Source organism: Pelophylax lessonae, assembly GCF_965119305.1.
Source record: "Pelophylax lessonae genome assembly, chromosome: 6".
Lineage (NCBI taxonomy): Eukaryota > Metazoa > Chordata > Amphibia > Anura > Ranidae > Pelophylax > Pelophylax lessonae.
Genome location: NC_138773.1, coordinates 274,143,536 through 274,167,693, shown reverse-complemented (window position 1 = coordinate 274,167,693; position 24,158 = coordinate 274,143,536). Strand labels below are relative to the sequence as shown.

Below are 24,158 nucleotides of genomic sequence, written 5' to 3'. Positions count from 1 at the left end.
ATCTTAACGTGTTACCGCAACAGACTTGCTCTATGTGCATGCATTTCTGGCACCTAAACTCATACAGTAGAGCTCAACACACCGCAGTGCACCACAACACATATATCATGTGTTGTTTTCAGAAAAGAGTTTTGTAATTTTTTCCATCTGTTTTGGTGCTTTGGCAATCCATTCAATTGAATAGGCTGCCTTAACGTATCACAGATTAATGTGTGCCATATTGCACCGCAAAATGCTTAGATTTGAATGTTCACCTTTTACTTCCTATTGTTTCTATGGGACAGGAAGTGAAGGTAAATCTTGGGGCAAAGGTAGCAAAAAAAGAAAAAATACCTGACAGGGGATCTAATGCTTCCCTATTCTCCAAAACTGAAGAGTAAAATGAATTGTAATATATATATATAATTTTTGTATTTATTTTTTTTTTTAAAGAAACTTCAATGCTATAATATTCTTTTCTGAATTCATAAAGTATTTCTGTATCATCTTCCAAAGTACCTAAACATTGTCAGTATAGTAAAGTTTGTCTGCATGCTCTAACACCGGGAGTTATTCACGCATCGACGAACTGTATGTAATGCAAAGCAATTCATCCGTAGCTCATTTTGTGCCCAAAGTCATTTTTCAAAAGTTTGATATGTTTTAATTATTTGACAAACGCCATCTCCCCAGAAGAGCCAGCTTACAGAAATTAGCATTCAGATCTCTTTTTCTTCCCCCCCCTCTCCCTTCTCCGTCCATGACGGTCCCATCTCCGTGACATCTAATTCCAACAATACATTCGTTAAATGTGATCACAGTTGCAAAAAGTAGTTGACGCGTCATTAGTCACAGTTACATTGATACATGCATATAGTAGTGTAAGTGCTGGCCTAAGCGTTCACAACACAAGTCGTCTCCTCCCACACAATCAAGATTTAATACCCTCTTCAGCCTGTTTGATAAAAGCTTTGGGAATCTGACATAAGTAGCGTGCTTTTTTTTTTTTTCTCTTCTCCCGCTGTGCTCCAGGGAGCAGAAGGAGGAGAAGATGGAGTGTGAAGTGCATAGTAAATTGTTGATGCTGTCCTACAGGTTGCCCAGCATCTAGCTGCCACCTATGGTGACAAGGCGTATGAGGTGGCGAAATTGGCTAAGGTTACAGGGAAGAGATGGCCAATCGTTGGGAAGAGGCTGGTGTCTGAATTCCCCTACATCGAAGCTGAGGTTTGTGCAATACTTTTGTACTTTTTGCTGTTGAACAAAAATAAGTCATGCTGTGGTTTGAAGTAGATGTAAACCCAAACTGAAAGACAGTTTGTTAATGCATTGCGTATCATAAACAGTTGCCTTTTTAAAAAAAAAAAAAACTGTTTTCTATATTTTCTTTTTCTTTATTGCATTTCAGTTTAGCTGGTTTCTTGCAGTCATTTTTTAGCCACTTCTGTGCACATGTACTCAAAGGATGATTGTATGGCATTTCTCAGGACAGGTTTCCAGATGGTGACAACATCAGACCGTGTCTACATAATGTGTCTGGTCTATATCAGAATCCTGTATGACAGGGTCACAACAGGAGCACGATTGAGAGATAGATGCAAAGTGTTTTCACCCCATTTCAGGAAATGCTTGCACAAAGACCTACATGGCTGGGTCATCAAATACTGTAATATTTTTTGAAAGTTCTGGTGCAATAGGACAAACCGATAGGGGTAAAACTGGAGAGTGCAAAATCTGGCAGCACTTCATAGAAACCAATCTGCGTCCAGTTTTTTTAAGTCAAAGCTTAAGTGAACAAGCTGATTTTAGAAGCTGATTGCTTACCATGCACAGCTGCCTCAGATTTTGCACTCTCTAGTTTTAGTACATCAACCCAACACTAAGAAACAAACAAAGGAGGGTGCACCAGCCTAGTGCATTATCTCTCAGTATTTTATTACATTTAAAATGAGCATAAATGATAATCACAAACGTGAATTAAACATCATTCATAGAGCTACTCGTCTGTAGCCCTGTGATCCTTGACTCGACACAAAGACCTGGGGGACCTCACCGGGGTCCTAATGGCTAATGCATTTTGAAGGTAACCCCTTCTTCATCAGAGAACTTTCCAGTTTTAGTTATAAACCCCACAACGACAAGCCAGACAACATCTTTCTTAAAGCGGAGTTCCACCCAAAAGTGGAACTTCCGCTTTAAGGCCTCCTAACCCCCTGACATGTCGCATTTTGCATGTCATTTTTTGGGGGGAGGGGAGCGATTATCTAGATTTAACAGGTACCCGCTCCCACTTCCGCTTCCCCTCCCTCCCTGCAATCTTCTGGGACACTTCACAGGTCCCAGAAGATTGCCTGTCCACTCAGGACGCCCAGCGCAACTCACGCATGTGCAGAGTGCGCACCCGGCTGTGAAGCCGCAAGCTGTCACAGTCGGGTGCCTACACTTGTGGTGCTGGTGCCTCCGGGAGAAGAGGGAGAGAACAGAGGCTCCCGCCGGCCACATCGCTGGATCGTGGGACAGGTGAGTGTGTTTTTATTAAAAGTCAGCAGCTACACTTTTTATAGCTGCTGACTTTTAATAAGCACAAAAACGGATGGAACTCCGCTTTCAGTTCACTTTGAGAATGTTTTGCAAAGAAAATCTTCACTCAGCTTAGTGAATGAGGTCAAGTTCTGCTGAGCTCAATCAGTGAATCGTGTGCGAGCAGAAATGCTGATATTTTAATTTTCCTTGTTCATGATAGGGTAATCCCTGCAAACTGTATTGTAGTCGTGTTGTTTCATTTCTTTCATTAGGCTAAGTAAAAATTCACTTTGCAAAGTGAAAATGCTCTACTCCTTTAGTAAGTCAACCACAATTGTCTATCTCCCCTGTACAAATGAGAATTGAAATGCTCCCGTTTCAATACATTTGATAATTTCCCTTTGGGATTAATAAAGGATTCTGGTTATAAATTTGTCTGCTATTGGGGATTTTGATTAGTTACTCTGTGACAATATTTTTGCACAATATGGTGCCAATTCATAAAGGTGCAGGAGTAGTTTGCATTTGTTATTGCATTTCATGCTCATTTTCGCATTAAAACACAGTCAGTTCAGAAAAATAAATGTTGCATTAATGTGTTTTTTTTTTTTTCAGCATGAAATAAACAAATGAAAGTCTTTGTTTCTCATAAATAACTGGATTTTTGTCTTACCGTAAATCCTTTTCTCTGATGTTCATTGACGGACACAGCTCCATATCTTCTTGACCCTTGAGTTTATGCTGGCCCCTACAGGAATAGGACACTAGGCGGAAAAAAGTTTGACTACGCCCATAGGGCAGTCCCAGGGGTTATACTTCCACTTCCTGCTATAGTTCTTCAGTTTTGTTACAAGCAGTGTCAGAATAACATATACCCAACTCAATAGAGGGGTGGGTGCAGTGTACATCAAGGAACATCAGAGAAAGTGATTTTACGGTAAGACAAAAATCCAGTTTTCTCTTTCGTTCATTGACGGACACAGCTCCATATCTTCTTGACCTTTGGGGACGTCCCAAAGCAGTGTCAACATGAGGGGTGGGAAGAACACCACAATAAACATACTTCCCAAAGGCTAAACGTTGCCAACCAGGGAAAACAGAAGCTCACCTGACAAAAAAATACACCCTCAAAGAGGACTAAACCTCTCCAACAGCGGCCTGCAAAACCTTGCGGCCAAAGGCAGCATCCGCAGATGCCAACACATCCACCTTATAAAATTGTATGAAAGTGTGCACGGACGACTAGGTGGCCGCCTTGCAAACCTGCACCACTGATGCCTGATGATTGAAGGCCCAAGAGGCACTAAGCGCCCTCGTAGAATACGCCTTAACAGGGAAAGGAGAATCCTGACCCTTAATAGAATAGGCCTGCACCACCGTCTGCCTGACCTATCTGGAAATGGTCGCAGTAGACGAGGCCAGTCCCTTACGAGGTCCACCCGTAAGGACAAACAGGGAATCTGCTCAGTCGCCACCAGGTACACCCTGATTGCCTGAACCACATCCAAAGAATGTAAGGCAATCTCTTTAGAGTGCTTAGGCTTAGGGCACAAGGATGGCAACACAATGTCTTAATTTAAATGGAAACCAGAGACGACCTTAGGAAGGAACAACTGGCAGGGACGAAGCACCACTTTGTCTCTGTGAACCACCAGGTAAGATGAACAACAAGGCAACGCAGCCAACTCTGACACCCTGCGTGCAGAAGTAATAGCCACCAAGAAGGCTACCTTCTGTGACAAAGTAAGCAGAGGAAGCTCACAAATATTTTCAGAAAGCAGTTTCTGAAGAACCGACAGAAGCAGATTGAGGTCCCAAGAAGGCAACAGAGACCTCACCGGGGGAGCCAAGTGGCAGACCCCCTGAACAAAGGTGTGAACCAAGGAATTCATGGGCAACGGTGTTGAAAGAAAACCGCCAGGGCCTAAATCTGGCCTTTGATGATACCCAAGGCCAAATCCTGATCTACACACCTTTGGAGGTACTCCAAGACACGAGACACCGAAAAAGGGAGGGCCCCCCCGAGACTTACACCAAGTAATGCCCTCCAGACTCAATGATAAATCTTCCTAGAAGTAGATTTTCTTTCTTAACAGCCTAGGAATCACCAATTCAGACACCCCTCTATTTTTCAGCACCTGGCTTTCAAAAGTCAAGCCGTTAAAGCCAGCGACTGTAAAGCAGGATGGAAGATCGGCCCTTGAGCTAAAAGATCTTCTCTGAGAGGGAGTCTCCAAGCGACATCAGTGACCATTCGTTCTAGATTTTTGAAACAATATTAGCAAGGCCAGTCTGGGGCCACTAGGATGACCGGAATCCCTTCTGCCTCTATTCTTCGGAGAAGTCTCGGCAGAGGTGTTATAGCAGTAAAAGTGTATATCAGACAATACTGGCCCCAATGAGCCACCAGATCTGGCGTTGGCCAGAGGATCCTGAGACCTTGCTACGAACCTCTGCACCTTTCTATTGAGACAAGAGGCCAACAGTCACATCGGGAGTCCCCCACCGGAGACACAGTTGATGAAACACCTCCGGGTGAAAAGACAATTCTCCCTTATCCAACACCTGCCGACTGAGGTAGTCCACCTGCCAATTTTCCACCCCTGGATTATGCACAGCAGAGAGGGCTGGATCAAGGTGCTCTGCCCACCTTAAAATGCCAGCTATTTCCCTGGCCGCTAGGACACTTTTGTTGCCCCCTTGATGATTGACATACAGTATGCCAGGGCTGGGCATTGTTTGATTGAATCCTTACCGGGCAACCCTGCAGACAATCCATCCATTGGGACAGGCAAAGCCTGATCGCCTGAATTTCCAGGATATTGGTCGGCAGACTGGACTCCTCCAAAGTCCAAACCCCCTGAGCACAATCCATGTCCAAGACACCTCCCCACCTGGACAGGATGGCAGTACAGGGGGAGAAAGGATTTTCCCTGTGGAAGCGCCAGAGAACTGAGCCACCAGATCAGAGACCCCCTCGTACTCTGACTCAACAGGATCAGATTGTCTAGAGACTGAGGGTTCTTGTTCCATTTGGCAAGAATCTCTCTTTGCAAAGGTCTGGTATGGAACTCCGCAAACAGAACTGCCTCAAAAGTGGAGACCATCAGGCCCAGCACTTGCATGCAAGTCCTGAGAGATGACCTCCGATTGGACAACAGGAGCCGAATCGCATTCTGCAACTTCTGGAGTTTCACCTCCGGAAAAAACACCTTGGCTGAGGCTGAGTCCAGGGTCAGGCTCAGATAGTCTAGTTTGGTGGATGGAACCCAAGCAGATTTTTGGAAATTCAGTTTCCATCCAAACGCTTGCAAGGTTCGCACAGAAATGTCCAGATTGACTTTTAGGTCATGCAGAGAATCTGCTCGCAGGAGGAGGTAGTCCAGGTACCCCAATACCGCAATCCCCTGCTGAAAGACTTAGCAGTCACCACCTAGGGGGCACAGGTACTCTTTGAAGCCTCCGGTCTGAATTGTGAAGAGTGGCAGAAAAATAGAGGTACATAGATTGGGCAATATGACATGGCATATGACTGAAAACTAATTTGGCAATTGTTTTACTTTTTTTTAAATGAGCCACCTGCTAATTTCATATATTGGGGATTCTTTCACAGGTAAAATATGCATTAAAGGAGTATGCCTGCACTACTATCGATGTCATCTCTCGCCGTACGAGATTGGCTTTCCTTAACGTCCAGGCTGCAGAAGAAGCACTGCCACGTATTGTGGACATTATGGCAAAAGAACTGAACTGGAAGGAACAAAGGAAGAAGGTATGAGAAACTATCAATAATAAAGCAGATAGAAACATATTTCTATGTAATATGTAATGAGAAATGATGTAGAAGAACAGTTTAATATTATGTGGCATGCTTTATTTTTCACTTTTCCTGCCGAGTTGTCTTCCATATGTAGGAATGAGTAAAGCTGCTGTGCAAGTGTATTTTTATTTAAAGAGTGCAGAATATTCTGTAACGACTAATGCAATCCACCAAATGTTATCACTGTGATGAATTAAAACACTTACATGATTTACGTTAACCAAATTTTTTATTTATTTTTCCTTTTATTGGTTGAACTGGATGGACTTGTGTCTTTTTTCAACCAGACTATGTAACTATAGAACCAGGAATTCAGCTTATATCAAGATGTTTTCCAATTATACAAAGGGACCAAAATTAACACATTATGCTGTTAAAGTAAATCGGTTACAAATCTGCCTAGGTGAAATTAAAAATATGGAAAAAACGCAGGGAGAAAACAATGTGTCAAAATGATCAGTAGATGAACAAAGAGAAAGAGAGCTGAAGTTATCTGTACATCTTTCCTGCTTCCTGCTATTTATCCCCTAATTTAATGATTGACCACTTGTCCCCACTGACCAATAAGAAGGCTTGTAAGCAGGACCTCATCTTTGAATACAACTTGCCATGGAAGCAGATTTGTATAGGGTCCATAGGACCCCTATCCAGTTTATCTCCAGCTAGCCATCCAGAGTGGATGATAATCCGAACTGTAGAACATATTGCCAGTTCAGATTTACCAGTTCGTAGGTGGAGCAAATTCGTAGAGTTTAATATTGAAATGTTCCGTTACATCCATGTTCACATTTTTGTTGTAACTGAAACATGAATGTGGAGGTAATGGTTCTAAAAAGAAAATCTTCAAAATATGACCCATTTGTTGGTCCTTGAGAATCCGAGTTGTCTTAAAATGATGTTTACGAAGCTGCTGAAGCTGTTTCCTTAATGACATCCCCCCTGCTCTCGTTAGTGCCTGATAATGATACAGAATCCACAGACAACTCCTTGAATCTTCGGACTGCCACAAGGATTCTAATGCTAATGCCGCTGTAGTGATACGGGGGACACTGCAGGGGCACAAGCGCCTTTAAACCCCAAAGAATTAGTCTCAGTGCTTAGAGCACTATTATCTGTCATGTTAAATATCCAAATTAGGGATCAAATTACTCAACTTAATGAGGCTTGAAGATGAATTAAGTATGTAAAATAAGAGGAATTTATATAAACAAAGAACTGTATTACAATCAAATACCCTTAATTATGTACTGGAGCATTGAACAAAGATCTGTTTGAAACTATAGTTAGTGTTGATATCTGAGATCATAGTTCACTTTTTTTTCCCATTTTGTATCAGTTACATAGTTGCTGCACACTTTTTTTTTGTTTTGTTTTATTCCGGTTTTTTTTATTTCTGTTTTTGTGCTATGGTTTTGTGTTTTTTATTCTGCGGCCATTTGTGTTAACATAGGAAGCCCTGTGTGTACACCAGAAGTTGCTAGCAGATATTATAACCTCATGGTACCTACTATCCATTCACAGTACAAATCAAAAGCAGTCTCAGTGCAGAAGTAGGTCATGCAGGTAAGTCAGAAGACTCATTTTTATGCCAAGCTCAGTTAATATAGCTAAGGAAATTGGATTTTAGATAACTTTATATATAAAATCCTGTAAGCAAAATTATACATCTGTGGCTATTTTAAAGTGATATTAAAGGCAGTTTTTTTTTTCTTAAAAAAAATTACACATATTTACCTGCTCTGTGCAGTATTTTTGCACAAAGCAGCCCCGATCCTCCTCTTCTTGGGTTCCCTGCTGTTTGCTCCTGGGCCCTCCCTCTTGCTGAGTGCCCCTATAGCAGGCTTGCTCCTGAGCCACTACTATGTGTGTTTATTTACACACCTGGTGCAGCACAGCCTTGCTCCCACTCTCTTCTCATTGGCTAACTGGCTATGATTAACCACTTCAATACAGGGCACTTTCACCCCCTTCCTGCCCAGGCCAATTTTCAGCTTTTAGCGCTGTTGCATTTTGAATGACAATTACGCGGTCATGCAACACTGTACCTAAACCAAATTTATGTAATTTTCCCTCCACAAATAGAGCTTTATTTTGGTGGTATTTGATCACGGGAAGTATTTTTTGCTAAACAAATAAAAAAAAAAGACCGAAAAGTTTTTAAAAAAAGTTTTTTTTGTTTATGCTATACAATTTTGTAAATAAATACGTTTTTTCCTGCACTGATGAGCACTGATGAGGCTGCACTGACAGGCACTGATGAGGAGGCACTGATGGGGTGGCACTGATATGCAGCACTGATAGGTGGCACTGGTGGGCACTGATAGGTAGCACTGATATGCAGCATTGGTGGGCACTGATAGGCGGCATTGATGGGCACTGATAGGTGGCACTGATGGGCACTAATGGGCACTGATAGGCGGCACTGGTGGGCACTGATAGGCGGCACTGGTGGGCACTGATTGGCACTGACGGCGGCACTGATGGGCACTGATAGGCGGCACTGGTGGGCAATAATGGGCACTGGTGGGCGGCACTGATAGATGGCAATGATGGGCACTGTGGGGAAACACTGATGGTGAGGGCACTGGGGGGGCTAATCCTCCCTCCCTGCGAGGGTCTGCACTGGTAATCAATGATCTGATTACCAGTGCCTACCCCCCCTCCCCCCATAAGGAGAGCCGCAGATCGGCGCTCCTTTACTCGTGCCTATCAGGCACGTACTGAGGAAAGCAGGCTCTTTACCGAGATCGGAGATGCGGGGAGTCAGACTGACACACCGCATCACCGATCGCCGCTCAGCGCGCCCCCCCAGGGGCGTGCAGAGTGCATTATCCTGCCGCCGTCATATGACGTCCGGTCAGGATAATGCAACCACATTCCCGCCGTCATTTGCCTATAGGGCGGGCGGGAAGTGGTTAACAGTAGCAGAAGCCAATGGCTGCCATGTCAGCCAATAAGAAGGGAGAGACACTTCTCTTGTGTACATCGCTTGATCAAAATTGTGCTCAAGTAAGTATTAGGGGGGCTGGGGGTGGGAGCTGCACACAGAAGGCTTTTTACCTTCATACATATAATAGTGGTGGGCTCAGGCATGTTCGGATCCTAGTCCCAGTACACCTGAGCAATCCCGCCAGGAAGCCATCACTGCACACCGCCAATCATGACCAGCATGTGCAGCTGTGAGCCGGGAAATGCCTCATTGCCTATGATTGGCGATGTGCAGTGACGGCTTCCTGACAGTGTTGCTCAGGTGGGTTGGGACTAGGATCCGAACACACCTGAGCCCATCTTTAGCATAAATTGCATGAAGATAAAAAAAAATCTTGTGCCTTTACAACCACTTTAGGGGCCCATTCACACTGATGTGTTGAGGTAAAACACATGTTTTACTGCACATCTCTGCAACACAGGTTAATATACCCAACTAAGGTTCTGTTTGTACTAATGTGATTTCAGATGTGACTTGAGTCACATAGATTTGCATGACAATAGAAATTACATTGTTTTCAATTGTACTCGTTCACTTCAATGCAACTCAGCGTTGTGTGATTTTGAAAAATGTTTCTGTACTACTATGGTGCGATTCCAGAGCAATTTGGGCCCTACAGAAAATGCAAACCACATCAAGTTGCACTACATAATCGTACTGAAAACTTGAATAAAATCAGATTTGCAGCAGTGTGAAGCGAGCCTAAATGAAGTCTTGGTGAAATTCCTATTGATCTGGCGGCTAGCCTATTCAGCACTCATGTATTTTAGTGCCCCAGAAGACACAGATGTGAACTCTTATCGCTGTTATGGAAAAAAGGTACAGGAAAACACATTTGTACATTAAGGTGTGCTACATTAAGGCAGCCTACAATATAAACCTGCCCCACAATGAACATGTCTTGGTTACTTAACTATGTTTAGAGTTCTTGTACAGGGGCAGCATTCTTGCCAACTTACTCCTTTAGCTGCTGGTGCTGTCCTACATACTGTTTTCTATGGCTTGTTATTCGCTAAATGCTTTATGTACTCGAGTTGGTGTTAAAACTCAACTCTAACCAATAAAAATTGTTCTTAGTTTTAAACAGACTGATAAACAGAATGTATGCCCTCTGTTTAAAAGGGTTTTAAGAGCACTGGGTCTCTTGGAGTGGTATGCGCTCCGAATTAGGTGTACCCTTTGATTTTGGAGGAATGATTGCAGGCTGCTTTCTGGTATATCAAAGTTGTAAAGCTATTCACTCACGAACTGAACTTTCCAAAACCCAGATCTCCTTCAAGCCATCATTTTAAAGCTCTAATAAGGAGCCCTTGTAGAGTCCCTGAAAAATTTTGACTGCTGTTGAGAAACTATTGATAAACTATATCTGGATTTCAACATTTGTGTGCACTCCCTTTTCTGCTTTGAGATTTTTTTTGCTGCCTCTGTGCCTAAAGAGCAGGTTTCACTTAATGTCCCTTCTCTAGGACACGTGTCCTCTCCTTCCTGGTGAACGAGGTGAGCCAGCATGCTGTCAGTGTCAAAATGGACTGCAAATTAGAGTATCCTCTCTATGCTCCTTGGGAGCATCCTACCGAAATGGCCTTGATCTCTGTCCTATTGTATCAGGCTTAACCACTTTAGGACCGGAAGGATTTGCCCCCTTAATGACCAGGCCATATTCGGCACTGCGTTACTTTAACGGACAATTGCGCAGTCGTGTGACGCTGCACCCAAATAAAATGTGATGTTCTTTTTTTCCCACAAATAGAGCTTTCTTTTGGTGGTATTTGATCACCTGTGCGATTTTTTTATTCTTTGCGCTATAAACAAAAAAAGAGCGACAAGTTTGAAAAAAAAAAAAAAAAACAATATTTTTCACATTCTGCTATATAACATTCCCCAAAAAAATGTAAAAATCAAAATTTTTTGACATTTTAGGCCAATTTGTTTTCTGCTACATAGTTTTGGTAAAAGAAAAAAATCGCAATACGGGTATTTTGATTGGTTTGCGCAAAAGTTATTGCGCCTACTAACTACGGGAAAGATTTATGTCATTTTTAGTGTGGTTTTTATTTTTGTTTTACTAGTAATGGCGGCGATCTGCGATTTTTTTTTTTTGCGTGACTGCGACATTTCGGCGGACATATCGGACCTCTAACTGACATTTTTTACACTTTTGGGGGTACCAGTGACATTACTACAGTAATCAGTGCTAAAAATATGCACTGCTACTGTAAAAATACCATTGGCAGGGAAGGGGTAAACCCTGTGGGTGATCAAGGGTTTAAATGTGAGCCTAGGGGAGTGATTCTAACTGTGAGGGGGCGTGGCTTCTGAAATGACAATAGAGACATGTGATCCTGTATAGAAGAATCACATGGGCTCTATGATCATTTCAGGGAGAAGAACGGTCAGCTGTGTTTACAACAGCCGACCGTCCTCTCTCAGCGGGGAATGATCGCCGGTGTCAGACGGCAATCAGAGCCCACTGCCCGCTGCATCGACTTCCCCGCTGACGAGCTTCCTGCTCGCGACCGACATATAGCTACATCGGTTTGCCCAGGAGCAGCTGCCTGTATAACTGCGGCGGTGGTCGAAAAGCGGTTAAAGTAGAACTTTGGAAATACTTTTCTTTTAATTTTGGATGGCCAGCTGATTGGAAAAAAGCCAACGTGGTACCAATATTTAAAAGAGGGCCGAGATATATCCCGGGTAACTATAGGCCGGTCAGCCTAACATCAGTAGTCTGCAAGATTTTGGAGGGGATGTTAAGGGACCACATACAAGACTTTAGTAATGAAAATGGTATTATTAGTAGTAATCAGCATGGTTTCATGAAAAATCGTTCTTGCCAAACCAATCTATTAACCTTCTATGATAAAGGTAAGCCTGTGGATGTGGTGTATCTGGACTTTGCAAAGGCCTTTGACACCGTTCCCCACAAACGCTTACTGTTCAAACTAAGGAAGGTAGGTATGGACCATAAGGTGAGTACCTGGATAGAGAACTGGCTCCAGGGGAGGTTGCAAAGGGTGGTGATTAATGGGGAGTACTCGGATTGGGCGGGTGTGGAAAGTGGGGTCCCCCAGGGTTCTGTCCTGGGGCCAATCCTGTTTAATTTATTCATAAATGATCTAGAGGAGGGGATATCTAGTACAATCTCAGTATTTGCAGATGATACTAAACTAAGCATGCCAATATCTTCTATGCAGGATGTGGAAACCTTACAAGCGGGCCTCAACAAAATAACGGGGTGGGCAACTACATGGCAGATGAGGTTTAATGTTGAAAAATGTAAAGTAATGCACTTGGGTGCCAGAAACCAGAAAGCAAGCTACTCACTAGGGAGGGAACCTCTGGGTGAATCTAAGATGGAAAAGGACCTGGGGGTACTGGTAGACAACAGGCTTGGCAGTGGCATGCAATGCCAAGCCGCTGCAAGCAAAGCCAACAGAATACTGGGATGTATAAAAAAGGGGATTCACTCCAGAAATACAGAGATTATTCTCCCTCTCTACAAGACTCTGGTCCGGCCACATCTGGAGTATGCTGTCAGGTTCTGGGCACCGGTCCTCAGGAAGGATGTGCTGGAACTGGAGAAAGTCCAGAGAAGGGCAACAAAAATAATTATGGGAATGGAGGACATCAGCTATGAGGAAAGACTACAAGCACTGAACTTATTCTCTCTGAAGAAGAGACGATTAAGGGGGATATGATATCAATGTACAAATACTGTACTGGCGACCCTAGCATAAGGAACAAACTATTCAGAGTAAGGAAATACAATAAGACACGTGGCCACTCACTAAAACTAGAGGAAAGGCGGTTTAACCTTAAAGTATGTGGGGGGTTCTTCACTGTCAGAGCAGTAAGGATGTGGAATTCTCTTCCACAAGCAGTCGTATCAGCAGGGAGCATCGATAGTTTAAAAAAACTATTAGATGGGCACCTTAAAGACCACAACATTCAGGGGTATACAATGTACGGTTAACAGCAAACACACACACATCATAGGTTGAACTGGATGGACTGATGTCTTTTTTCAACCTCACTAACTATGTAACTATGATAGAGCAAGGGAGGATTATAATCCCTGTCACATTTTTTTTTTCTATGTGTGTCCCATTGTGGAGATTTCCCTTCAATTTCTGTCCCATAGCCAAATGGGAAAGGAGGGGAAATCCCTGTAAATTAAGGGAATTTCTTGGGGACCCCCAAGTCACCAAAACTAGTGTTCCCATTGGAAGATTTCCCCTGTATTACTTTACTGGGGACAACCCAAAATATGGGAGTTTCTTATACTTAGTCTTTTGGCTAATGCTGAGCTCTAAGCAGCCACAGAACCTGTATAGTTCAAATGTGTCAGTATTTAAAGTGATGAGTTGCTAATGCTGATGGGTGACCTGCAGGTGCCTATGCTCTTGTCTCCTTATTTCAGAAACATTTAATTCTCATCTAAGTCACCTTTTTATTTAGTGATCACCCAAGACAAGACTTGACTGTCAGATTTCAGGATTACTGGATTGCTGATCACATGCCGCATTTGTCATGTGTAAGATAAAGAAAAGTGCACAATGATAGCCATCTAATAGAAGATAAGGACATTTATATTGAAGGCCACATAGGTGCAGTGAATTAATTGGTATTCCATCTCTCTGTGCTTATTGCCCTGTTCACCCTCACATTTCTCATGCAAAAAGTAGATCAGCTCTGTGATTATGACAAATTGTTCAGCAGATCTGTATAATTTTCTTTCTTTTAACTCTCTTGTGACGTGTTTATTTAGGTCTTTCTTTTCTAAAATCGGAACGCGTGCTTTTGGCGCTTAATTGACTTATCGTGTAACAGTTTTTTCTTTTTAATCTAGAAGCATATTGTGTAGACATGTATAATTTATGTATAAAGCACAACATAGTTCAAAATCAAGGTATATGCTGTAATAACCTAAATCGTTGCAATAAACAACTATTTCCAGTGATGTGGGAGGATTATGTTATGCGTGCTGCTAGAGTTTTATGTATGCTATATGGCCAGCATTTGTGAAAACCTGCCCATCACACCCATGTGAAACACAAGGACACCTATATGGAACACAGGAGAACTCTGATGAATAAAACTTTGAGTCTGAACCCGAACTGAATGTTCAGGAACACTGTACACCAGGGTTTCCCAACCAGGGTTCCTCCAGAGGTTGCTAGGTGTTCCTTCAGCAATGAGCAATTTCTGCCTCTCAGATAAGTTCCCACTGACATCATTGATCTTTTCAGCTTTATGTAAGGGGGTATTTCTTCCAATAAGACCACATGTGTAATGAGCATTCTTTCCACTGACCGTCACACTAATGTTTAATAAGTTGTAGATATAGGAATTTTGGGAAAGGCTGCCACACGCTATATATATATATATATATATATATATATATATATATATATATACTTACAGTATATATACATACACTATATTATCAAAAGTATTAGGACACCTGCCTTTACACGCACATAAACTTTAATGGCATCCCAGTCTTAGTCCGTAGGGTTCAATATTGAGTTGGCCCACCCTTTGAGCTATAACAGCTTCAACTCTTCTGTGAAAGCTGTTCACAAGGTTTAGGCATGTGTCTATGGGAATGTTTGACCATTCTTCCAGAAGCACATTCGTGGGGTCAGGTATTAATGTGGACGAGAAGACCTAGCTTCACTCTAATTCATCCCAAAGGTGTTCTATTGGGTTAAGGTCAGGACTCTGTGCAGGCCAGTCAAGTTCCTCCACCCCAAACTCGCTCAATCATGTCTTTATGGACCTTGCTTTGTGTACAGGTGTGCAGTTATGTTGGAACAGGAAGGGGCCATCCCCAAACTGTTTCCACAAAGTTGGGAGCATGAAATTGTCCATAGTGTCTTGGTATGCTGACGCCTTAAGAGTTCCCTTCACTGGAACTAAGGGGCCAAGCCCAACCCCTGAAAAGCAGCCCCACACTATAATTACCCCCTCCGCCAAATGATTTGGACCAGTGCACAAAGCAAGGTTATTAAAGACATAGATGAACAAGTTTGGGATGGAGTTACTTGACTGGTCTGCACAGAGTCCTGTCCCCAACCAGATAGAACACATTTGGGATGAATTAGAGTGAGTCTTGGGCAGAGAGCACTGATTGGAGTGTTCTGGCGGGGGGCATCCCCCTGTCAGAACACAACAGCTCAAGAGGGGCGATCACTGTACTTTCTTCATAGTGAGTACAGCGGTTCCAACCACAGCTGACAATTTTTTTTTACTTCAACCTACTGGGTTGAACAGAAAAAATAATAGTGTGTACCAGGCATAGGCTAGCCATACACGGTGCAAAATTCACACATTTCCCCCATTAACACAGACAGTGTTGGCGGAAATTAGAATTGTCTTCTCCCTATGGGGGGGGGGGGGGGCAGGGGAAGCGGGGAAGCTGTCCCTGACGGGAGAAGACAGTGATTATTGCTAGCAGCTATAGAAGCTGCTAGCGATAATCGCAAGAGAATCGGTCAGGCTGGTTTTTGCCCAAGTTACTATACCTGTATGCAGAAAAACTCAACTCAACAGACATGGTGCTGTGAAGCCCTAGAACCTTTTGCGCCATCATTCAAGCCACATGTATCCAAATGTATTCTTAAAAGACTGGCTGTCCTGTTCCACAACTTCACATTCTTTAGTTTAAAACCACTCAAATAATAAGCTTTAACAAGGAAGTAAAAATTAGGCAGGCAGTAAAAGCGCAAACATTGTGAAACTGAAAATAATAATGGTAAAAATAATAATAGTAATTTACACCAATGTTAGGAAAGGACTTTTCACAGGTTTTTTCCCTTTGAAAATAACTGCTAGGATTAGGGTGATGTAAATTATCAGGAATATTTTGACAGAAACAAAACAAATTGGTTAAATCTACTATTTATTTTTCGCCATTCGTTTGGTTAAAAAATGAAACTAAGTAGAGTTTGGATGAAAGGTTCAAAGCAGTGAAACACTTTTGTTAACTAATACATTTTTTTTGTAGAGGTCTGTACAACAGACTAAAGAGATGGAGTTCTTGTTTTCAAATTGCTAAAATGACCAGAGAAAGAATCCCTTAAAGCTGACGTTTAGTTAAAAAAAAAATTTCAATCTACAGCTTTCATTACATTAGTTACCATTAAAGTATCATTAAGCTCAGACTTTAAAAAACTCTTATTACATGCTATATATATATATATATATATATATATATATATATATATATATATAACAGATTGTGACTACTCACAAAGCCACTAAAGTACTCATTTTGTGTATAGTAAAATACACCTGGTGGATCCTGCCTTCAGTTGTCCCTCCCATCTTCTCTGTGTCTCCATTGCAGCCTGACATTGTGTAAACCAGCTGGTGTCCTCTACTGAGCATACTCATAATTCAATTCCCTTCTAAGCTCTTAATTTCCTCTTTTTATAATCTGTGCAGTCACATGACTATAAAGTCACATGTGGGCATCGGCACAGTGTTAAATCACACCCTTCTCCCTCTCTCCTCCTTCGTGTCCTTCTATTGCTAAACACTGTGGAGGCAGGATATAGTATACTGATTCAATAAATTTACTAAAGGACTCACAAAAAAACGTAGTTTTAATATAAATCAGTATTAAATATGATTGTAATTGCTAATACCTGTAAAGTAAAAAAGAGCATTGAATATGGATACCGTCTGAACAAAGTGAAAGCTAGTGTCAGTCATCTCTGACTCCGCCTACACCATATTAATGCACAAAAATACACATTTGATGTTCATTAAAGATTTTTTTTAGGGAGCTATAAAACAGTTTTTTGGTATTTTTAATCTAATTTGAATTGCTCTGAAACTGTTTTTTTTTTCTTAGTCATGTGACTGGTGCAGCCCCAATCAGGGCTGACCAGACACAGACTCAGTAGAGTGATAGAAGCCCCTCCCAAAGTTCTTTCCCTGCAGATGCCAAAGAACAGGGAAATATTGTGTAACCACACAACAGCGTTGCAGGAATAAGGTACTTAGAGGGTTTTTTCAATAAAACAAAATACATTGGCATGATATTTATGATTTATGTGAATGAATAATGGCAATCAACACTTCTCTCTTTAGTATCACTTTATTGAAGTGGGTCCCATGATGCGCAGGCTACTGTATTCTGTAGAGATCTTCACCAGAGGGCTACCCTATCCTCTTCCTGCTGCTCCTGAACTTCTAGCATTGTGGGAGTTGATAGCTTCCAGTCTCCGAGCTCAGCTGCACTAAAAACATTGTGCTGGGGTCACTCCCACTCCTACTCTCACCTCCATGTCTCTATGCTTTATTTTGTTGAGAAACCACTTTGAAAAGTCCTGACCTCAACCCCATAGAACACCTTTTGGATGAATATAGAGCAGAGACTGCAAGCCAGGCCTTATCGTCCACATCAGTGCCTGACCTCACAAATGCGCTTCTGGAAGAATGGTCAGACATTCCCATAGACACACTCCTATACCTTGTGGACAGCCTTCCCAGAAGAGCTGAAGCTCAATATATAACTCTACATACTAAGACTGGGATGCCATTAAAGTTCATGTGTGTGTAAAGGCAGGCATCCCAATACTTTTGGTATTATAGCGTGTGTGTGTGTATGTATTTATATATATATATATATACAGTATACATATATAGTTATAATATTTCATAAGACCAAAAAAAAAAAGTGGATTTTTAATACAGAAATGTTGGCTTACTGAAAAGTATGTCCATGTACAGTATTGTATGCACTCAATACTTGGTCAGCGCTTCTTTTGCATGAATTACTGCATCAATGCAGCATGGCATGGAGGCGATCAGCCTGCGGCATTGCTGAGGTGTTATGGAAGCCCAGGTTGCTTTGATAGGGGCTTCAGCTTGTCTACATTGTTGGGTCTGGTGTCTCTCATCTTCCTCTTGACAATACCCCACAGGTTCTCTATGGGGTTTAGGTCAAGCCAGTTTGCTGGCCAATCAAGCACAGTGATACCATGATCATTAAATCAGGTATTGGTACTTTTGGCAGTGTGGGCAGATGACAAGTCCTCATGGAGAATTAAATCAGGATCTCCATAAAGCTGGTCAGCAGAGGGAAGCATGAAGTGCTCTAGAATTTCCTGGTGGAGGGCTGTGCTTAATTTGAACTTGATAAAACACAGTGGACCAACACCAGCAGATGACACGGATCCACTAAATCATCACTGACTGTGGAAACTTCACACTGTACTCATGCAACTTGGATTCTATGCCTCTCCACTCTTCCTCCAGACTCTGGGACCTTGACTTCTAAATTAAATGCGATGATAAACACAGCTACTGGAATTCATAACTGTTGGCTTATACTGCCCCCTATAAGAGTAGGACACTAGGCAGAGAAGAATTCTGGTTACACCAATGGGCATTGTCGGGGGGGGGGGGGGATATACCCTCTCTCTGCTATAGCCACTCCGCTATTTATGTCTAGTCAGGAGTCAAGACCTAGTTCCTTGCTAGATAGAAATTTTTTTCTCCAGGATTTTTCCTATGAGATCTACAATTAACTGCCGGACTGGGCGACGGCTGGATAATCTAGATTCAGTGGTCACCCTAGTCCGGCCAGCCAGCGAGCGCAGACCTCAGCTCCGCGCTAGGTTGGTCGTGACATAGCCCCACTGGACGGAGGCTGGCCTGCGAGTTAAACGCCTTGCAAGGTTGCTTGCGACCTGGTCTCGGCCCGAGTCGCAGCATTCCTCCTGCCCGAGACCCCCCATTTTAATGGAGAGGAGTTCTGTCTGGAGCAGTGCCTGCCTAGTTCCTGGTATTGTGAGTAGCTGTCCCCCCTCTCCCCCTGGAGTTTTTTGGGGTGGACATGGGCCCCTCCTTGGGACAGTCGGACCCCCGGGTTGCCCTCCTTCCCACAGGCCCCCCCCTCCCCTCCACATACCCTGGGGTTGTTTTGGTGGTTCTTTGGGTAGGGGGCAGGGTGCTTACTAGCGATGGGGGCTGGTGGGTGCTTCACCAGCGAACGGACGATCGACTGTGTGTGAGGGGGTTGTACCTGGTGGGGGTTCCTGCCAGAGACCCCATCCTGCCTGGATCTATCCCTGAGGCCTGGTCTCTCTCCTGCGTCCCCGTATGCCTTGTGGTGCTGCACTGGGCTGGCTTTTTGTTGTAGCCTGTGTATTGCTATACATGGCAGCCATGTTTGTGTGGTCCGGTGGCCATTTTGCTGTGGTTTGCCATTGAAAATAGCGGCAGTGGGAGCCCCTCGGGGTGTATTTTGGCTCAAGTGCTGGTGATCACAATACGAACTCTGTGGGAGTTCGGCTGGATTCTGAATTTTCATAAGTGTGCTCTGGCTCCGTCCACGAAGCTGGACTATCTGGGCCTGACTCTGGACTTGGCCTTAGCCAGTGTGCTCCTTCCTCTGGACAAACTCCAGAAAGGTGCTGGGCCTGATGGTGTCTACCTTCGGTTCCATTTGCACAGTTCCAGTCAGGGAATGAGTGAGTCCTTGCTATGGTAGCTTCCTTCTCTGGCGCTTCGGCTGGGAAAATCCTTTCTCCCCTTGTATTGGGCAGTCGTCACCACGGATGCCAGCCTGTCCGGCTGGAGAGGCATCCTCGGCAAGCATTCTGCTCAGGGGATCCGGACGCTGGAAGAGTCCAGACTACCTGTCAATGTCTTGGAACTTCGAGCGATCAATTTGTGTCTGGATCATTGGATGGATCGTCTTTAGGGTTGTCCAATGAGCATTCAATCGGACAATGCCATGGCCATGGATTCACCAAGGGGGCACAAATAGTGTCTTGGCCGCTCTGGAGGTAGTCGGCATTCTAAGGTGAGCAGAACGGTTCATTCCAGTCCTCTCCACCGTACACATTCCTAGGGTGGAAAATTGGCAGGCGGATTACCTCAGTCGGCAGGCATTGGACCAAGGGAAGTGGTCCCTTCATCCGAAGGTGTTTCATCAGCTGTGTCTCCGGTGGGGTACCCCCGAGGTGGATCTGTTTGCGTCTCGGCTAAACAGAAAGGTGCAGAGGTATATGGCTCGGTCAAGGGATCCTCTGGCAGATGCCACAAATGCGCTGGTTGCCCGTGGGGTCAGTATCGTGTGATTTACGCCTTCCCTCCTCTCAAGCTTCTGCCCAGACTTCTACGCAGGATCGAAGCAGAAGAGATTCCGGTCATCTTAGTAGCTCCAGACTGGCCTTGTCAGGCTTGCTACGCCGATCTGGTGCGGCTGGTCGCCGACGTTCCTTGGAAGCTTCCTCTCAGGGAGGATCTGCTGTCCCAAGGACCAATCTTCAATCCTGCTTTACAGTCGCTGGCTTTGACAGCTTGGCTGTTGAACGCCAGGTGCTGAAGGGTGATTCCTACACTGTTTAAAACTAGGAAATCTACTTCTAGGAAGATCTACTATCGTACATGGAAGACGTATATTTCGTCTTGGTGGCTCGGATCCTAACCTTCCTTCAACGGGGGTTGAACAGAAGTTTGCCTTGAGTACCATCAAGGGCCTGGTATCGGCTTTGTACCATGTCTGCAGTCTCTTACCCTCCCCTGTACCATGTCTGCAGTCTCTTACCCTCCCCTGTACCATGTCTGCAGTCTCTGACCCTCTCCTGTACTATGTCTGCAGTCTCTGACCCTCTCCTGTACCATGTCTGCAGTCTCTGACCCTCTCCTGTACCATGTCTGCAGTCTCTAACTGTCTCCTGTACTATGAATGATCGAATTAAAATATAATTTAGGAGGGCGTTTTTAGGGGCGGAATTAAGGGCAGGGCAGGGTAGGGGTTGAGTGGGGCAGCTGGTGGCGAGTAACTCTTAACGCCTAGCTAGTAGCTAAGGACTTTTTAGCCCTGTATATGAGCCTGTCAGACATTCCTTTATAAAGCTGTGAGCCATATGTTGCACCCCAAAGCTTCCTTCCTTTGTGTGTCTCTGAAGTTGTGCCCATTCAGACAAAGGAGTATTTGTGAGGTCAAGTAATGATGTTGGGTTAGAAGGTCTGGTTTACAATTAGTGTTCCAATTCATTACAAAGGTGTTTATTAAAGCTGTAGTGCCTTCTGAGTCCTTGGCCCTGAAACAGCATGGCAATCAGGAAAAAGAGTAATATTGGAATTCCAAAAATACACATTAACATGCACTGTTGATGACCTGAAAAATACTGAAGCTGTAGTATTATCATGGCAGCAGTGTTAATTTTGACATCAAATTTCGATTTAGTTTTAGTTATAGTCTTTTGAATAAAATGCCATTTTAGTTTTAGTCCTATTTTAGTCTTTTGACTAAAATAGTATTTTAGTTTTAGTCGTATTTTAGTCATCTCAATTGTTTTAGTCGTATTTTAGTCAACTAAAATAGTTTTATTTTAGTTGACAGAAATATTAACACTGCTTAGCAGCCAGAAAACTAGTGTTTTAAGATGAGGATCATCCTCAGTACAGCTTTGCTGTAATGTACTGTTTTATGCTATACTGATCTGAGTTGAATAATAGTACAAATGTAATACCTACTTAGTGCACCATCTCTTAATATAAAAATATGACTGGACGTATTCCTCCTTCCCTCAGGGAGGTTTGAGCTGCCTTAAAGATGAATTGACATATTCCTGCTTACCCAGGGGAGGTTTGAGCTGCCTTAAGCTTGATTAGTTAGGTTTTTTTTTTTCCAGTCGGTGAGCTGAACAAAAAAAAAAAGGATTCCCCCATCCACACAAGGGAGATGGATGGAAGAATCTTCCCAGCTGCTACACTGTATTCTCACAGTGGGGACTGCTGTCAAAACATACTGATCAGCAGTGTTAATTTTGGCAGCAAATTTCGATTTAGTTTTAGTTATAGTCCTTTGACTAACACACTATTTTAGTTTTAGTCGTATTTTAGTCTTTTAACTAAAATGCCATTTTAGCTTTAGTCGTATTTTAGTCATCTGAATTGTTTTAGTCATATTTTAGTCAACTAAAATCTCCAGTATATTTTAGTCGACTAAAATCTCATACATTTTAGTCAACTACAAATCGAATAGGTTTAGGTAAATTGTAATGCATTATTTAAACATTTCTCTATAATTTCCAAACAAATTATATACTCCTGGAGTAAAAATCGAATAATAGGTTATTTTGGGTATTAACTACAAACACAGATTTGGCCATTGTGATAAATAACGTCTTTATAAGAGCCGGTTCACACTGGGGCGACTTGTCAGGCGACCTGGTCACCTGACAAGTCGCCGTGGGTCGCCTGCCATAGATTAGCACAGGACCCGTTCTAATAGGAGCGACACAAGTCTCTCCGACTTAGAAAAAGGGCCCTGTACTACTTTGGGGCGACCTGGAGCGACCTGCATTGACTTCAATGAAATTAAGTCTGTGCATGCCGTTCCGAGGTTGCGGTGCGCGCTGTGCACCGCGACTTCACAGGTCGCCCGACAAAGTCGGGGCGCTCCTTTGTGAACAGGCTCTAAATAAAACCGAGTTTCCTAAAAAAAAAAAATATTGCTTTTTGCCAAACAGAAGTGCAACTTTAAAATCCAAAAAAAAACTGTAAACTCCATTGGCTGTAATGTCATTGCACATATTACCTGAAAATATTACCAGCATTAAATATTAGGGAAAAAATATCAGATAAGCCTTTTTTTTTCTCTTTCAGCAGCTTAGTAGATGCCCCTTACCTATGCTTATGCGGTGGTGTAATACAGGTTTAAACTTTAGGCCCCTTTCACACATACGGTCTGTTTGTCCGTTTTTCATCCATCCGTTGACGGATGAAAAACAGACATTAATGCATCTCTATGTAAAAACGGATGATCATCCATTAACATCCATTTTCATCCGCTTCCTTCAAGGTCCGTTTTTTGGAACGGATGAATGCCCTATTTTTCATCCGTCAAAGAAAAAAAACAGATCGGACAGAAAATGGATGTAAACAGACAAACGGTCCGTTTTTCGTCGGTTTTGGCATTGGTAGTGGATGTAAAAAAAAAACAGATGAAAAAATGGATGAAAAACGGATACATTTTGACATGACTGAACTGATGAACTGAATGGACCGTATGTGTGAAAGGGGCCTAAATGTGCGATTATTACAGGCTCTGGATGGAATTGTGTTGCCGATTTAGAAATGGCCAGCAGAGTAGTATTAATTTTGATGTCAATTTTTAATTTAGTTTTAGTTATAGTATTATGACTAAAATGTCATTTTATTTTTAGTCGTATTTTAGTCTTATGACTAAAATGACATTTTATTTTTAGTTGTATTTTAGTCATCTAAATTAATTTAGTTGTATTTTAGTCAACTAAATTTGTGTTAATTTAGTTGACTAAAACATTTTAGTCGATGAAATTAACACTGCTGATCAGCGGCTTCAGTTAATTGACTGCAGCCACTGGTCGATGAAAGTTTTCCAGCCTGGCAATTCAACATTTCTAATGATCGACTTCTGTCAAGCAGGTAAGGCCACACACAGATCAAAATTTGACAAATCATCCAAATTTTCATCTGTCTGTACCCACCCTTACTTAGGGTTGGTCAAACTCTATATAGTGATAAGACTGATGACTTGCAGGCTTTTTGCTGACAGACCTCTTGGAAAAGAAGAAAATATAGGCTTTATATAGCCATTGAACACTAATTTTAAATTATTTTTTTAAATCTTACCTAAAAAGCATTTTGGAATGAGTTCCATATTTTTACAAACTTGCTGTGACAATTTTAAGAATACATTTTATACCCAGATTGGTACGTGTACCCTTTGGTGACTGTTTCTCCTTCACTAGAGGGCACCCACTGTCTCACCCTGATCTTGGCTCATTGATTTTGGAAAATTCCCATGTATATATTAATTTAAATAAGCATTTG

The 24,158-nt window shown here is 42.7% G+C and overlaps 1 protein-coding gene across 2 annotated transcripts in view; it reads left to right on the top strand.

Moving 5' to 3' along the window:
• Positions 1–24,158, top strand: part of GPD2 (glycerol-3-phosphate dehydrogenase 2) — a 300,869-nt gene that overhangs the window by 237,332 nt on the left and 39,379 nt on the right. For both annotated transcript variants that reach the window (XM_082261353.1, XM_082261354.1), the window contains exons 12-13: positions 1,075–1,206; positions 6,116–6,274. In XM_082261353.1, the coding sequence (XP_082117479.1) occupies positions 1,075–1,206; positions 6,116–6,274 (291 nt within the window). The remainder of the gene's footprint in view (positions 1–1,074; positions 1,207–6,115; positions 6,275–24,158) is intronic.